General features: G+C 45.6%; 1 protein-coding gene and 1 non-coding gene across 3 annotated transcripts in view; both read right to left on the bottom strand.

Moving 5' to 3' along the window:
- The window catches only part of TNFAIP8 (TNF alpha induced protein 8), a 130,454-nt gene extending 120,142 nt beyond the window's left edge, over window positions 1-10,312 (bottom strand). Inside the window, exon 1 of one of the 2 annotated variants that reach the window (XM_066382075.1) lies at window positions 10,129-10,312. Coding sequence is in view for 1 of the 2 variants with exons in the window: in XM_066382076.1 (XP_066238173.1) it covers window position 10,129 (1 nt within the window). In the remaining variant the exon portion in view is untranslated. The remainder of the gene's footprint in view (window positions 1-10,128) is intronic. The other variant, XM_066382076.1, reaches the window with a different exon arrangement.
- On the bottom strand, window positions 710-816 carry LOC136404629 (U6 spliceosomal RNA). The gene has a single exon (XR_010751350.1). It is a non-coding gene; the product is annotated as a U6 spliceosomal RNA (small nuclear RNA).
- Window positions 10,313-13,015: the final 2,703 nt, after the last annotated feature.

The following is a 13,015-nucleotide window of genomic DNA, read 5'->3' as shown; positions in this document are numbered from 1 at the left end:
AAAAAGAGATCTAGACACATAAACACCAGGGACACATACACAAAAGAAGCTGAGAGTCAAAATGGTAATGTAGGGGGGAAAAATGGTGACGTAGGGGAATGCTATGTTTGGCTCCTCCTATGACCACATTAAAATTACTACTAAGCCTGACCAGGCAGTGGCGCAGTGGATAGAGCATCAGCCTGGGATGCAGGTTTTAAACCCCAAGGTTGTTGGCTTGAGCATGGGCTCATCCGGCTTAAGCGCAAGCTTACCAGTTTGAGCATGGGATCACAGACATGACCCCATGGTCCCTGGCTTGAGCCCAAGGTCGCTGGATTGAGCAAGGGGTCATTGGCTTGGCTGGAGCCCCCCACCGCCCCCAGTCAAGGCACATATAAGAAAGCAATCAATGAACAACTAAGGTGCCACAACAAAAAATTGATGCTTCTCATCTCCTTCCTTTCCCGTCTGTCTGTCCTTATCTGTCCCTCTGTGTCTTTCTGTCTCTATCTCTCTCACTTAAAAAAAAAATTACTACTAAATTATAGAACAATCAACCTGGAGAACCATCTGAAGACTAGCTGAACAGAAATTCTATAACTAAGGATATAAAGAAGAAGCCATGTTGAGACTGAATTTTTAAAAAAAAAGAGCCAAGAGAATTTATTTCCAGAAGCTCTGAGGTATAATATTAAAGGAAGTTCTTCAGGCTGAAGAACAAAAAAACAAAAACAAACAAACAAACACAAATTTGCATGTCATCCTCGCTCATGGGCCATGCTAATCTTCTCTGTATTGTTCCAATTTTATTATACATGCTGCCGAAGTAAGCACTACACCAGAGATTTTTAACCAGTGTGCTGCAAGAATTTCTAAAACATGAAATACATGACTATTTGGTCAGGGGCACTGACCTCTCCTCCCTTAGACTGTCAAATATAAATGACAACAGCCCACATAGAATAGCCATTTAGTGTGAATGAATCAAAATTATACTTATTTTTTTGGTCAGATTAGCAAAAAATATATTGTTTGGTGTGTCGCAGAATTTTAGTAATTAGTTTAGGTGTGCCATGAGATGAAAAAGGTTGAAAATCGCTGGTTTACTCTAAAGAATGAAGTGCCCTCACATATAGTAAATAAGTAGATAAATATTAAAAGCTCGCTCTTTCTTTTCCTTCCCTCCTTCCTTCCTTCCTTCCCTCCTTCCTTCCTTCCTTCCTTCCTTCCTTCCTTCCTTCCTTCCTTCCTTCCTTCCTTCCTTCCTTCCTTCCTTCCTCCCTCCCTCCCTCCCTCCCTCCTTCCCTTCCTTTCCTTTCCTCCCTCCCTCCCTCCCTCTCTCTCTCTCTCTCTCTCTCTTTCTTTCTTTCTGTGAGAGGCAGGGAGGTGGAAAGACAGACTTCCACATGCGCCCCAACTGGGATCCACCTGGCAACCCCTGTTTGGGGCTGCTGTTCTGCCCATCTGGGGCAGCTGCTCCATTACTCGGCAACCAAGCTATTTTAGCACCTGAGACAAGGCCATGGAGTCATCCTCATAACAGCTTTTTCTCATGTTTTAATTTCTTCAAAAGGTAATTGTTCAAAGTAAAAAGTAATAACCATGTTTTCTGAATATTATATATGTAGAGGTAAATCACATGACAATAACTTAAAGGGTACTATTTGTAATACCTTTTACAAAGTTAATTGTTACTGAGGTACCTCTGCCCCCATCCCAAATTCATGTGTGGAAGCCATAACCACCAATGTGACTTGGAGATAGGGCCCTTAAAGAGGTAATTAAGTTAAAATGATGTCATAAGGTGGGGCTCTAATCCAACATGACTGTCCTTATAAAAAGAGATACCGAGAATATATGTACATAGAGAAGACCATGTGGGTCTAGCCTGGTTTCTGGATATTTCTGATCCAGGCCAACTTTTCCTGCAATGGTGGGAATTAGGAAAGAGTTCTTCTCAACATTTTTACCTCTAAAAAAAAAAAAAATACAAAACAACAACATAAAACACCAGAAGATGGCTGTGTGCATGTCAGAGAGTGGCCTCAGAAGAAACTCAAGCAGCTAGTACCTTGATTACCTTGATTTTGGCCTTCCAGCTTCTAGAACAGTAAGAAATAAACTCTTATTGTTTAAGAGCTATGCAGGCTGTGATATTCTGTTATGGCAGCCCCAGCAGATGATTACAGTGATATAGCATACTACTTATTGTCAGGAATATACAAATACTAAGGCAACCATAAGGGAATAGAACTTATAAAAGGTTAATTGAGGGGTCAAAGCAGGGGTGGGATGTGCTTATAGGGAATTCAAAGTCCAGGTATGCACCAGGAAGACAGAAATGGTTACTTCTCTGCCCGTGCTGTCTGTCTCCACAAGTCACCACCCAACCTCTTTCATCTGCTCCATCTGGGAAACTGTGGGGCTGGAAAATGCCCTGTGTGCTGGATTTGGGCAGCAGACCTGCAGCAGGGCTGGACAGAGAAGAAGAATGAGGCAAAACTCAAATGAGTCCACTTTCATACTTGTTGGTCCCTGGTCAATCCCTGCTGTAGAGGAAAAAAATAGCGATTCTACTAAAATTAGTGCTATGTATGTATCATCGGTAGCAGACCTTTATTATTCATAATTTCCATATGAATGGAATGTATTAGAATGAAATATTGAAAACTGACTAGAATTCAGAAATAGGGAAAACAATCTCAAGTACACTTCAAAATGTGAAAAATCAAGGAGGGGGAGGAGAAGGAAGAAGTGACAGAAAGGTGGCCTCAAAGAAAACCCGTCTGCTCTACCTTTTCCCACAGCCCACCGTTCTGTAATGAAAGGGGTGCTCTGAGAACAGGAGCCACGCCGGGAGCTGCCAGGACCTCCAGACAAGGGTTAGACCTGGGCTAGAGAAAACAGGTCACTTGGCCACTCAGAGTCTCAGGCCTGAGGCTCCTCCCCAAATGTGACACTCCTGAAATAAGAGGACACCCATCCCAAAACGACTGAGATGTCCTTGAGTCAGCAGGCACTCTCGATGAGGCTCGCAGCAAAGTCAAATTCTAGATTTTCAACAGTGAACAAGGAGCAGATTCCCCAATGTCTCTGCTTCACGTTTCAATTCCTGGATCTATTTGTGGGGCAGAACTGTTGGTTCTGGTTGTCATTTTTTGTTCTTGACCTGACTGTTGGTCACCAGGTATGAACCCAGTGAGGACCTACTTGAACACCGCTTTATTTTATTTCTTAGGATGGCTACACAAGGGTTCATTTTAATCTTCTTTAAACTTTAAAGCTACTCTGTACTTTCAAGAGATATGTTCTTACAAAACAAAATAATTCTATAGGTATCTACTGCCTGAATAATCTTTTTTGTACAACAAGATATTAAAATTAGTCTCAGAGGCTAGGTGTTTTCAATTTGCTGTGCATCAGTCACCTGGGAACCTTGCTAGAAATACACTGGTTAGATTTCCAGGCCCAGCCTTTGTGATGCTGCAGTAGGTAGGACCCAAGAATCTGTATCTTTTATACCAAGCTTCCCAGTTGATTCTGTCCTGTAGTCAAGTTGGAAGCAACGTTCCCAGATGAGCCCTAAAATACAGCAGCACAACGGTCAAGTTCAAAGTTCCTTTTGTCGTATCACTTGTATGGCTGCCCAGATAGTAACGTTCTTAAACCACACCACCAGGGGCACCCAGGACAGAGACTCCCTGACTCCTTGGGAGGCTCACTGTTGGCGCATGCTCGCTCAGCCTGGCAAGTAACAGTAGCTGTTCTTTCAGGCACTATCATTCCAGGCAATAAATGCAAAGAAGCAAAATGGGTAAGTGTGTGCGACACTGAGGCCATCCCTGAAGCTCGGGCTGGTCTGAGCTCACTCACCTCTGCCAAGTACGCTCAGTGAGTCACCGGGAACCTTCGTCTACGCTGAGGCAGAAGAGAGTCTATCACTAAGTCAAGATTTCTAGGGCGGTGATAATATTTAAACAAACACCAGCCATTTCCCAGAAAACCACCTCATCTTTTTAAAGAGAAAAGAAGGAAAAATAAGAGTTGTTTCCTGATCACAGAGTAGTGTAATCAAGTACCAAACTTATTCCTTAAAGGTCTGAGTCATCAAAGTTTGTTCTGAACTTTGCGATCTGTTGCCAACCGTGTGCCTGCAGTTTTTCTCAGAAGACCACCGTGGCCTTTCTGCGGAACTCCCTTGTTGCATGGGCATGCTTGTGAGAGCCTAAACCCTCCGCTCAGGAGCCTGAGACAGGGAAGGATGAGCACAGTCAGGTCTTCACAAGCACGTGCCACAACCTCTGCCTTCCTCACCTTGGTTGACAGTCACATTATAAGAGACATTTTTTTAATAGATAAAATAACATCTGGAAATGGAGAAGGCATGAACTAAATGAATTTGGTTTCAAGAAAGAACTTGGCTGGAGGTGGGGCTATGTCTTACTTCTTGGCTCCCTTCCAATATTCATGTGTGCTATATGCCCTAGAGCGTGCCATGTCCCCAGCCAAGCTTGCCCCAGCGGATAACCCTACAGATGTATCCCTGCCCTCCGCTTCCCGGAACTCTCACCACTCTTCCCCTGAAGACATGCCAGCCCGAGTCCCTTTGCAACACCAAGGACAGCTGAGACATGTCTTCCTGATTGTCTTGGATAACCTGGTTGTATCCATTATCTGTTTTAAACAAGGGCCTCCAGAGGTGAGAGGCCAACCCACTGTTTACAACTTAACTATAATGGATCTTCTAAAAGTTTTGTTCAAACCTGAATAAATAAATGATACATAAATAAATAAATAGATAAATAAAGCTTTGCTCACGCACAGGGAGGTTTGCTGGATGCCATGCACGCTCTTTTTCATGCTCAGACACCTAAACCCCAGTATGCTGCTCCAGCTCGTGTCTTCAGCAGCAGCAGCAGCAGCAGCAGCAGCAGCAGCGGCAAGATTTCCCTATTTAATCACGTGACTGCAGTTGGGACTCACTGACACTGTGCTATATTCACCCAGTTCTCTGCGCTCCTCCAGCACCATCAGAGGAGAAAAAGAAAGTTCATGGCTTAAAGTTCACAAGTTACCACTCTCCCTCTCTGCACCACTATGGTTTGGCACAACCACCATCTTTTTTTTTTTTTTTTTTTTTTTTTTACGGAGACAGAGAGAGAGTCAGAGAGAGACAGATAGACAGGAATGGAGAGAGATGAGAAGCATCAATCATTAGTTTTTCGTTGCGACACCTCAGTTGTTCATTGATTGCTTTCTCATATGTGCCTTGACCATGGGGCTACAGCAGCTTGACTAAGCCCTTGCTCAAGCCAGAGACTTGGGTCCAAGCTGGTGAGCTTTGCTCAAACCAGATGAGCCCGTGCTCAAACTGGCGACCTCGGGGTCTCGAACCTGGGTCTTCTGCATCCCAGTCTGACACTCTATCCACTGTGCCACCACCTGGTCAGGCAACAGCCAGGCGTCCCCAAACTACGGCCCGTGGGCCACAATGCGGCCCCCTGAGGCCATTTATCCAGTCCTTACTGCACTTCTGGAAGGGGCACCTCTTTCATTGGTGGTCAGTGAGAGGACCACTGTATTTGGCAGCCCTCCAATGGTCTGAGGGACAGTGAACTGGCCCCCTGTGTAAAAAGTTTGGAGACCCCTGGGCAACACCATCCTCTTGAAATGAGACACATTTGGCCAATCCAACAAAGCCTACCACTGGCCTTCTGCACACTGGACACAGGAGAGGGACATTCTGGTTTTATCCACACAATCCGAAGATGTAAATACTATCCCCAGTTTCTTCTGGGGGTAGGGGAGAGAAAGAAACAGGCTCAGAGAGCTTAAGTAGACTGTCCAAAGTCACACAGCCAGTGGTGGCTAAGACATGAACAGTTAATTTCAGCATCTTTATTCCCAATGTTTAAGGAAATTACGACAAGTGGAATTTCGGACAATTCCATTGTCTGTACGTAAATAAACCCTGATTTATTTATAAGTCTGTGTGCGGTGCTCCATGGAGGCTCATTCCTATGACCTCTCACCTTTTTTTTCTTTCTTCTTGTGGGGAAGACTGCTCTATGCTAGCCCTCACTCACCTTGAGGGACATAGTCATGCTGGTTTATAATGCTTCTTGTTCTATATTAAAAATTACAACCCTAGGAAAACAAACTTGTTAACATGCATCCAGCTTTGCAGCTGGTTCTGAACCATAAATACTTGCTTTTAGAGAAAAAGCAACTGCTATCTAAAAGGATGGGTGGGTGTTATCTGATTATTGTGGAGCCTGTGACATTTTAAAACAAGTTTCCCAGGTAACGTCTAAGCTTGACATAAAAGGCCAAGCAAACAAAATCCTGTGGAATTGGGTTTATTGTAGTTACAATGCTGGTTATTTAAAACAGACATCAGAAGAAATGTGCTCACTTCAGTTTCTTATGATTGTGAAATAAAAATTTTTGGAAAATGGTTATTATACTGTCCTAAGGAAGTACTTTTACTTTCTCTTGTTAAACATAGGAGGATTCTGAACCCATTCCGCCACTGTTAGTTGACGTTCAGGGACCCGCTCTTACAAACATTTTTCTTCAAGCCACCAGTCTTCTCGGATCCCATGTCTGCCTATGAACGTGAGAGGGTTGTGCAGTGCCGTGGACATAGTAATTCAATAAATGCCTAGCACGTGAATAAACGGTGTTCCCCTCCTGCAAGCTGGCCTGAGAGGACATACCCCCCAACTTGTGAAATGGCAAATGCTAATGTCTAAGACTCACGGGCCAGATGGTTTCTCAGGTGCCTCCTGCCTCTCACAAGTCTAGAACTATGCACCTTCTATCGGCAGCTCATTTCCTCTTCTTACCACCAAAGTATAAATGGCAAACTAACCTCCCCTGGAGACTGTTTGACCTCATTTACATTTTGCAACAAGGTTCACTGATTTTTTTTTTTTTTACTCTCAATAAATCATTCATTTTAAGCTACTGAGAAGCACCACTGATGAACAAAGGTCTAGAAACTGCGGTCAGCTCAGACCCCAGGGCCAAAATCATTAAGAGCAGAGAAGGGAGAGTTGGAATTGTTACCCACAAGGAAACATAAAGGTTGGGCTGTGAAAACTCAGTGTTTGTTGAGTTCTTACTATGTGCATTTGGTATTAAACATAGGATGTGGGCAGCAAGGTGATAAAAGTTAATTTGGACCATACAGTGCCTTCCCTTAACTTCTGTGTCAGAGCTGATTCTCTTTGTGAATGCCAAATTGGGGTCAATGGTCTACTTTTTATTCAGGTCAGCCCCTGGGAATGACCCCATTGCCCCAGTGACTTCCCCTGGTGCTGGGGTGGCATTCAGGCTCCCTTTCCCCTTTGAGAGGAAGCAGCTGGCCCCTGCCTCCTGGAGGTTACCCCACGTCCAACCCCTTCAGTCTATGCAGACAAATATGGACGGGGTGGGGAAAGGACCTACTCTGCATGGTGTGGAAGCAAAACTCCGCTCTGCTCCAGTACAAATGACATCTCCAAGGAGGAAATGATCTACTTCTAAGGGGTTGTCCCGAGCAGAAAAGGATTAACTGGATCAATTAACTGTGAGACCTCTGTAGTGCAGGGGTCCCCAAACTTTTTACACAGGGGGCCAGTTCACTGTCCCTCAGACTGTTGGAGGGCCGGATTATAAAAAAAACTATGAACAAATCCCTATGCACACTGCACATATCTTATTCTAAAGTAAAAAAACAAAACAGGAACAAATACAATATTTAAAATAAAGAACAAGTAAATTTAAATCAACAAACTGACCAGTATTTCAATGGGAACTATGCTCCTCTCACTGACCACCAATGAAAGAGGTGCCCTTCCAGAAGTGCGGCCAGGGCCAGATAAATGGCCACAGGGGGCCGCATGCAGCATAGTTTGGGGACCCCTGCTGTAGTGCCCAGCACTGTGGCAGACACTCAACTTCAAGGATAAGCAATTCGAAGTTCCCTAAGCCATAAACAACCTAGAAATCTGCTCCTCCCCCTGCATGGCATTTCCTAATAAGTACTGTGTAGATGCAATCATTTCTCTACACACACCCTTTCCTCCAATTTCAACAGAATGAAGAATTGCAGAGAACAGGCCTCATAAAATACTGTTCCTGGCCCTTGCTGAGTGGGTGTTCACCCTCAGTCTATGCCATTCGTCTGGGATCCCAGAACAGCCTGTCCTCACAACACCTCACTATACAAATGAAGATGTTTCTGCTAGCAATATAGTCAGAAAGAGAAAATTAAAGATGAGAAGATTTCCTAGCTCACAAGACCCCTTTTCTAATTAAAACACACTAAAACATCAGCACAATAGAAGTTTCCCTCCAAGAAAAAATTTAAGGCCCATTTGTGGAGGATCACTATACTTTTGGGGGAATCTTCTTAAATCAGTAATTTATTAATGATTCTTAAATTATCAGATTATCTAGATGAACGATTTTTAGAACCTACCTCTGTTAATGCAAAAGTGTAATACAAAACATTCAATATTTAAGATGTTCATATTTTACAGGAAGGTAAGTGCTAGTCCACTTCCCTAAACATTTTTTAAATTCAAATTACAGGTAAACCTCAAAAGGTGGGCAAGGGCTGAGGGAGGCAATTAACATGTATGTATGGACGGGAACAGGCATCCAAAAAAATCTACCAAAAAAGGGTAACTGTGTTACCAGCTACAGTATTAACAACAGCTTGCTGACTTTACCTCCCATGACAGATCTAATTAGAAGGTGGCAATAAATGTTTCCAGGTGTTTAATTAAGTGTGATAATTATTTCTTTCCTTAAAGAGATGGAGTCATATGTTTACATTTCAAAGCATAATGTTTCCTTAGTTAATGTGGAAACACTTTTGTGTAACACAGGATTCAAACCAGGATAAAAATATCTGTTATGATAAGCAAGTACTTAAAGTGATTTAGCAACTCTGACTTTCATATGCCAATGCACAACGGCCACTTAAAGGCTACTCTGTTCTGGTTATTTCCTTTGGCCACAAAGTTTTTGTTATCCTTACACCAAAATGAATAATTTCTACTCAACCTGTCATTTCCCTACCAGCATCTCTTAAATGAATTCTTGTCAAGGAAGTGGGGAGATTTTCTGGGTATCTCTACTCTACTTTCCCAGAAAAAAACATAGCAAGAATAAGAACCTCAGCAACCAAAGAAACATTTCATAGATGGATTCAAGTACAGTATTGCTCACAATGAATGCTATTGATGAACTTTTTTTAAAATATAGAAATATGTCCTACACTGAGATAGTACTGACCCCCAGTAAAAGTCAGGTATGGAGGGATGGAATTATCAGTTGGAAGTAACTCAAGGATTTTATTGTTTCCACATTGGGCACTTAACTCCTGTCTCCTTCTTTCCACAATTCCCTCAGAGGAGCGGCTCCTTCTATTGATACACTGCAGAATCTACAGTCTGGTATTTTAGGAAAGCAGTTGGATTTAGAGATCTGGTGTCACTGAATCAATAAGCCACTTTCAGGTGCCCAATCCTGGATGTTAGCCTGGTCCCGAGAGTGTCTATCCGCCACCCTGAGTCCGAGGGCTCTCATCAGGTGTTCTTCCATCAAGTGCTGATGGCTTGAGCGTCACACGTGCCCGCACACAAACTTTCTTGAATGGAAGTCTCCACCGTTTGATCTTAAAGCCAACTCTAGTCCCTGCCGATTTTACAATGCAGGATTGGATTACAATCTCAGGGCAACATCTCGGTCTGCAATCTGGGGCACCCGGATAACCTGGGCAGTCCCTTTCGACAGCACGAGCTGTTACCAGGAGGGCGTGACACAGAGCGCGGGCCGTGTCCACAGAAGGAAGGAAGGAATAGCGTGTGGGGCTCGGCCAGGGGGTGGAAGTGAAAGGGTCGGCCCGAGTCGGTAGGGGCTCCCGGCCGAAGGTCTCGGACCGTCGCTGCGACGCAGGGACTGGGTCAAACTCCGGGGGGTTTCCCGGCTCTGCGCGCCTGCACACCTACACACACTCGCTCACACGTACCCACGCACACTCCCGAAACTCTCGGTGGGCGGAAAGCGCGCCCCTAGTAGCAGCCCGCAGGCCAGCAGCAGGGGAAGCCCCGCGAGGGTGCGTGCGGGACCCGCGCGCCGGGAGGCACTTACTCGGAAGAGGGGGCGCGGGGGCGCCGGGACAGGGCGACGAGCTGGACGACCTGACGGCGCGGACGCAGTTCCTTAGTCGCTCGAAAGCTCTTAGGCTCCCGCGGACCGATCAGCCAGGCGCGGGCCAGAGCCGGCGGGAGAAGAGAAGTCAGAAGCCGGAGGCGGGCTGGGAAGGAGGAGCGGAGCGGGACGGCCCGGCCCGGCAGGGAGAGGAGGAGCCAGGGGCCGACAGGGAGGAGGAGCTAGGGGACCAGGGCGGGGCCTGAAAGAGGAGCTAGGAGGCCGGGGGCGGGGCCTGAATGAGGAGCTGGGAGCCCCGAGACCCAGCGGTGGGAGATGCGGAGCGGTGGGAAAGGTGCGGAAAAGGAGTATGTGGGAGGCCAGGGATGCGGCGGACGGGACGAGCCCGGCTGCGGAGACTGGGCGGACCCGGCGGGGTGAAGAGTGGCCAGTGCTAGGGGACGCGGAGGAGGCTCGCAACGCCCTGGGACCCGGACCCGGACTGCTAAGCGAGACCGCTGGGCGCGATGGGTCGGGACCGGTTTGGGACATACGCAGGGAAGATGTTTCCTTTCTGGCCTCTCACTTTCTTCAGTTATAAAAATAAGATACCAGCCTCATAGTCTCCTAATGTGTGTTAAGTAAGCTCATGTATTTTTTGCACCGTGCCTGGCACGTAAAAGCGCGCGTGGATGTGAGCATCTGTTGCCATTATTGTTATTATTATCATCTGTATGAACCCCGAAATCCCGCCTCCTCCTTTCTTTTTTGGAGGATGGAGGCCTGTACTGGCCTGAAGTCTACCCGGTGATAACCTGAGGCGCTTGCGATTCCATTCACGGAGGCTTCAGGGCTCTTAGTTAAAAGCTCATTGACTCCTGGGAAGCCAGTCTGGTCTCAGCCACCCCCAAGAATTTCGTAGTGACTGCCTCTTGCCACTGAGCAGAGAAGTAGGTCTCCAACTGGATGTGACAGAAACTACCAGGGGTCCCCAAACTGCCCCCTCAGGCCATTTATCCGGCCCCCACCGCACTTCTGGAAGGGGCACCTCTTTCATTGGTGGTCAGTGAGAGGAGCACATTGACCATCTCATTAGCCAAAAGCAGGCCCATAGTTCCCATTGAAATACTGCTCAGTTTGTTGATTTAAATTTACTTGTTCTTTATTTTAAATATTGTATTTGTTCCCGTTTTGTTTTTTTACTTTAAAATAAGATATGTGCAGTGTGCATAGGGATTTGTTCATAGTTTTTTTTATAGTTTGGCCCTCCAACGGTCTGAGGGACAGTGAACTGGTCCTCTGTGTAAAAAGTTTGGGGACCTCTGAACTAGACCTTTATGCTGAGGAGCCCTAACCCAGGGTAACCACCATTCTTCTCAAGGGCAAGGGTGCCAGGCCTTCCTGAAAAGAGGATGTATACTATAATATAAACATCCATTAAGCATCCATTATGTTGGCTCTGGCTATAGGGCTGGGAATTAATAATACTAGCAAAACTCAGCGGGTGTAGGCCACTGTTCTATCCTCACAAGGCAGATCCTGTATCTACCTTAATTTTACAAAGGGAAAGGGAGGTGCAGTGAAGTAAAATTGCCTGCCCAAAACACATTTAGAAAGAGAGTATGGTTGGGAGACTAGGAAGGAAATATTTGATGGGTGAAATACACAAAAATCACAGCACGGTTGGGTTTAATGTCCCAAAGAGCAATATCTACAGGGTTCAGAAGAGTTTAGGAGAGGGCATCATGCTGTGGCTATAGCTGCAAGGAGGGCAGCATCAGGACAGTCTACCTAAAGGAGGTGGATGTGGGAGGTGGGTCTGGAGAAAGAACAAGAAGTTAACAAGTAGCTCTAAGTGGAGAAAGGATGCAGTAAACATTTTTCAAGCATGAGGAGGGGTTGGAGAAGAAGTGGAGTGGAAATTGGAATGAAGCAAACAAACTAAAAACAAAACAAAAACAGGCCCTGACCAGTTGGCTCAGGGCTAGAGCGTCAGCCCTGGTGTGGAAGTCCTCGGTTTGATTCTGGTCAGGGCACACAGGAGAAGTGATCATCTGCTTCTTCACCCTTCCCCCTCCTCCTCCTCTGTCTCTCTCTCTTTCTCCCGCAGCCATGGCTCGAATGGTTCGAGTCAGTTGGCCTGGGCACTGAAGATGGCTTCATGGCTCACCTCAGGTGCTAAAATGGCTTGGTTGCTGAGCAATGGAGCAGCAACCCCAGATGGGCAAAACATTGCCCTCATAGTAGGCTTGCCCGGTGGATCCCCAGTCAGGTTGCATGCAGGAGTTTGTCTCTCTGCCTCCTTGCCTCTCACTTAAAAAATAAAATAAAAATAAAAAACCAAAAAAAAAAAACAAACCAGAAAAGGACTAAACTCAAGTGTTTTCTTCTTTTCGGTGCTAAAGAATATTTAGTTGACTTTTGGTTATTGGAAAGCCAAAAGGATTTTAAGCATGGGACAAATGTCAAGTGTTGTTCTAGAAAGGTTAATCTAAAAACAGCATAGCCTGACCTGTGGTGGCGCAGTGGATAAAGCGTCGACCTGGAAATGCTGAGGTCGCCGGTTCGAAACCTTGGGCTTGCCTGGTCAAGGCACATATGGGAGTTGATACTTCCAGCTCCTCCCCCCTTGTCTCTCTCTCCTCTCTAAAAATGAATAAGTAAATAAAATTTAAAAAAGAAATAAAAACAGCATAAAGAATGCCAAAGCTATGAAACTAGCTTATGAAGTTATTAAAATATATCAGGTTGGGCCTGACCTGTGGTGGCGCAGTAGGATAAAGCGTCGACCTGGAACGCTGAGGTTGCCAGTTCGAAACCTTGGGCTTGCCTGGTCAAGGCACATATGGGAGTTGATGCTTCCTGCTCCTCCCTTTCTCTCTCTCTC

Source organism: Saccopteryx leptura, chromosome 4 (genome assembly GCF_036850995.1).
Source record: "Saccopteryx leptura isolate mSacLep1 chromosome 4, mSacLep1_pri_phased_curated, whole genome shotgun sequence".
Lineage (NCBI taxonomy): Eukaryota > Metazoa > Chordata > Mammalia > Chiroptera > Emballonuridae > Saccopteryx > Saccopteryx leptura.
This window is presented reverse-complemented; position numbering and strand designations above follow the sequence as displayed.